General features: G+C 49.8%; 1 protein-coding gene across 1 annotated transcript; it reads right to left on the reverse strand.

Moving 5' to 3' along the window:
- Window positions 1–229: 229 nt before the first annotated feature.
- On the reverse strand, window positions 230–2,149 carry LOC135387739 (uncharacterized). Its single transcript, XM_064616836.1, has one exon. It carries the CDS (start codon window positions 2,147–2,149, stop codon window positions 230–232), a length of 1,920 nt encoding a protein of 639 aa, XP_064472906.1.
- Between the last annotated feature and the right edge of the window lie 1,836 nt (window positions 2,150–3,985).

Consider the following 3,985-nt stretch of genomic DNA (forward strand, 5'->3'; position numbering starts at 1 on the left):
TGGTGTGGTGTGGTGTGGTGTGGTGTGGTGTAGTAGTGGAATGTTGGATCCTGTTACATATCCATGGCCGAAAGTATATGCTTACGTGTGGCTTGCGTAGCGCGATAGCATGTAACCATCACGTACCCGAAAGGCGGCATATCAGAACGCGGTCAAAATAAAACGGTTTTCGAAAGTGCGTGGAAACACATCCTCACCTGAAGCGTTATCTTTACCTGTTTCTTCTTACTCAAGCACTGTATCCTCCTGGACTCTTGTACCTTCGAGAGCCGCCGTATCCTTTAGAGCCTCGGTTGAGAAGTGCGTCGTCTGCTGTGTACTTTAGAAGCTCTAGCCGGTTTGCAGCGTACGGACTTCCCGAAAAGAACGCGTTTGAAGATCCGTATGACTGGCCTCCCTTGAAAGACGACTGTCCGCCGCCGAAGGAGCCATACGATTTTCCATATCCAGGTCCTTGCGCGCTGGTTATGAGGAAACCCTGGTCACCACCACCAAATGAACCGAACGATCTCCCAGATGATCCCTTGAAAGACGTCGGTGAAATCTCGTACGATGACCCTCCCGCAGGATAGGCCCCTCCAGGTTGATACGGCTTGCCAAATTCAGCAGAGCCTCCATTATAATTCTGGACTCCCACAAGGCCACCAAAAGAACCCTTGGCTCCTGTTGCTGGAGCTTCAGCTACATCAAAGGTTAGCTGCTGCCCGTTGTATTCGCTAGTGCCATATGACTTGCCTGCTCCCTGATCTCCTCCATAACCAGCCTTTCCCCCACCTCCGGGACCAGAGAAGAGGAAAACCTGCTGGTGTCCACCATTGCCGTTGCCTTGTAGTTGAGATAGAACATCGAGCCCCGGCCGAGAGTAAGCCTTTCCACCTCTGTAGCCTTGGGGTCCGGCATCGCTGTATGCCTGTTGGGCACCTACACCGTAGGACTGTGCTCCATCTGCTGCACCATACCCTTGTTGCCCAGCCCCACTGTACCCTTCTTGGCTTGAAACGCCATAGCCTTGCTGGACAGCTCCGTTATATCCATCTTGGCCAGCACCACCATAACCTTCTTGACCAGACCCAGCGTAACCTTGTTGTGCTGCACTGCCATAACCTTGTTGTTCTACACCACCGTAACCTTGTTGCGCTGCACTGCCATAACCTTGTTGTCCTACACCGCCATAACCTTGTTGCCCGGCAGTACTGTATCCTTGGCCTGTGCCTCCGTATCCTGGTTGTCCTGCGCCTCCGTAGCTTTGTTGTCCTGCGCTTCCATAGCCTTGCTGTCCTGCACCGCTATATCCTTCCTGCCCTGATCCACCATAACCTGGTCCCCCAGCATTTTCAAGAACAACTTGTTCGCCTGCTCCGTACCCCTGCTGCCCCGCAGCGCCATAGCCTTGTTGACCTGCTGCACCTGCCCCGTACGGTGCCGCACTACCTCCAGGGGCTGCGCCACCTGCCACCTCAACGACCTGATATCCTTGTTGAACTTGTGGAGCACCACCCTCATAACCGGCTCCATAACCGTTTCCACCAGCCTGAAGTGCTGCAGCGGGAACTTGTGCCGTGTAGCCCTGCTGTTGATACTGGTAAGATTTATCTTGCCCCGGCACAACTTGCACAGCAACTGGCCCAGCTGTCTGGCCAGCGTAACCCTTGCCTTCTACAGCACTTTGGTAGGTGGAGTATCCTCTGGCACTTGAGACGCCATAACCTGGGACTTGAACCGGATGGAAGACGTTAGTACCACCTTGAACTTGGAGTTGCCCGTGCTCGTGCTGGTCTTCCGGGCACGGCGCCTTACCACTGCCAGCGTATGTTACGGGTCCCGCTTGCACACGGCCGTCAGAGAAATGAATGGGCACTTGAGCAGCGTAGCCGTTGTGACTAGCACCCTCAGGATTAACCACCCTTATGGAGAGCAGTATTCCTTTGGCTACTTTCACCGGAGCTTGTACAGGAGTGAGTGCAGACACCGGTGCGTAGTTGCTCACCGGGCTGACATGCGCTTTGCCTGGAATTGATAAGGCCGTACAGTCATTGAGTAACCTATTTTCTTTACACGGTAAAGCGCGAATGTCCTGACTTGTTTCCGAGGTGCATACCTTTGTAAAGTGAGTATGATGGGGTATCCAGTTCGACGTTTGGGTTTCCATACCCTCTGCTGGCACTCCTTACACCGCCCAAGACAAACGTCAAGCACGCAAGAAAGATACCAGCCTGAAAGGGTAAAATAAATTCAGAGACTGTCTCATATGGTGTCGCTAAAGCACATTATTACGTTGGCTCACAACGAGACGATCATGAACGGCATATCAATTCATTCTGTTGGTTGCATACAGATGTTCTTGTGACACGCAGCAAATGGTGTTCTCTGCAAAGCAACGCTATCCTTTATCCTAATAAAGAACTTTCTTTGGTGGACCTCTAATGGGTTTTAAGCTAATTCGAACCCCAGTAATTTGCACTCAATCTTACGCGTTATCAACTTCGACAGACCCTGCAGGCCCTCGACACTAGAACCTTCTCCTTCTGCAAGGCCATGGGAAGGTGGCCGACACAGAAGCAAGAAACACTAAAGGCACTATGTGCCTTTCTAGAAGACAACGTTATATGTAACCGCTATTAACTCAAGCAACCTGGGATCTCCATAGCCCCTACGAAAGAAATGGAGCTGTAGGTGCCTCAGGGGGCAGCCACCCTACTTCAGCATCCTATCCAGCTGATGTGCTACTAGTTCTACTACTACTGCTACGCGTTATTGTCGTCTTTTTCTACCTTTACATAGATGCCTATTGCAATATCAATTGCAGAGCGAAGATTAATTGTTATTCCCAGTTCTTTCATGTCACTGTCATAATATTACCGTAAGATCTGTTCCTCCACAATTCATGTCCTCGCTCAAAAATTACAACACATACATATATATATATATATGAAATGATGAGTTGCAAGTCCTTGGTATGACATGAAGCCCTCATGGCCAGATAATATCGGTGCACACAGGCAGTCAGCCAGGAAGTCAGTCACACTATGAGTCCAGTTCTACTACAGAATGTTAAGGAGACCAGTGTCCCTGATAAATTCCACGAAGAAAAGCAGTGCTTGACCATGCTGAACGATATTGGGCCAGGGACCGATATTGGAGCCGAACGATATTGGAGTCGAGCGCCGACGACCAGTTGGGAATCATCTTTATGCAGCAGAAGGAAACCCATATGGTGCAGGACGCGCGGATTTCGTACGGAATTCTTACACATGTGTCAATGTGTTCCTCTTGGCAGTGGTTGTATCCGGCCGACCACAAACGGAACATCGTTGAAGGCATCCTTACACCCCTGTCACACAGGTAATCCACAATGGCCATTGACACTAATGACTGTCGGATATACGTAGCACCCGCAAACGTGTGAAGTGTCAACCTGTCAGACAGCATTGGATTCAATGCTGTTTGAGAAGTTGACAAGTGACACGCTTGATGGCGCTACGCGTATATTAAGTAGCCATTGACTTCAATTGTCATTGAAGACTGTCCATGTGTCAGGTGTATAATACGTTCTGGGTATCAGCAAGATCCTCTACTATCTCATATTTATTTATTTCATGTTAGCGCCACGAAGCAACTGTGGCTATAAGCGCCATAGTTGTACGACCTGCACTTATGCATATGTCATCTGTAGTTCAATACCGTTCAAGAAGCCAGAGGTCGTTGTGGTAGAGGAAAAGAAACTACTAGTAATGCTACTTGAGAAGACTCATTTTTCGTGTTTTAAATGGGAACTTGGCACCCCTATCGCGATTAAAATTAATATCTCTTGCAGGAGCATTTGATTCTCCTAAGTGCCCTCTTGTCCGAAGTGGACGTATTTCCAGAATTATCGGCATTCTGTGGTGACAGCCGTTAGCGAGCCCGGACTTCCAGGGAGGAGCAAGCGACGCGATCTCCTCATCGACTTGCGTGTGACGCTCCACTACGATGTACAAGTGTGCGC

This window comes from Ornithodoros turicata, chromosome 3, assembly GCF_037126465.1.
Source record: "Ornithodoros turicata isolate Travis chromosome 3, ASM3712646v1, whole genome shotgun sequence".
Classification (NCBI taxonomy): domain Eukaryota; kingdom Metazoa; phylum Arthropoda; class Arachnida; order Ixodida; family Argasidae; genus Ornithodoros; species Ornithodoros turicata.

What these genes read in the sequence shown, in the direction of transcription:
- LOC135387739 (XM_064616836.1), bottom strand. Translation starts at nt 2,149, where the DNA reads ATGGAAACCCAAACGTCGAACTGGATACCCCATCATACTCACTTTACA.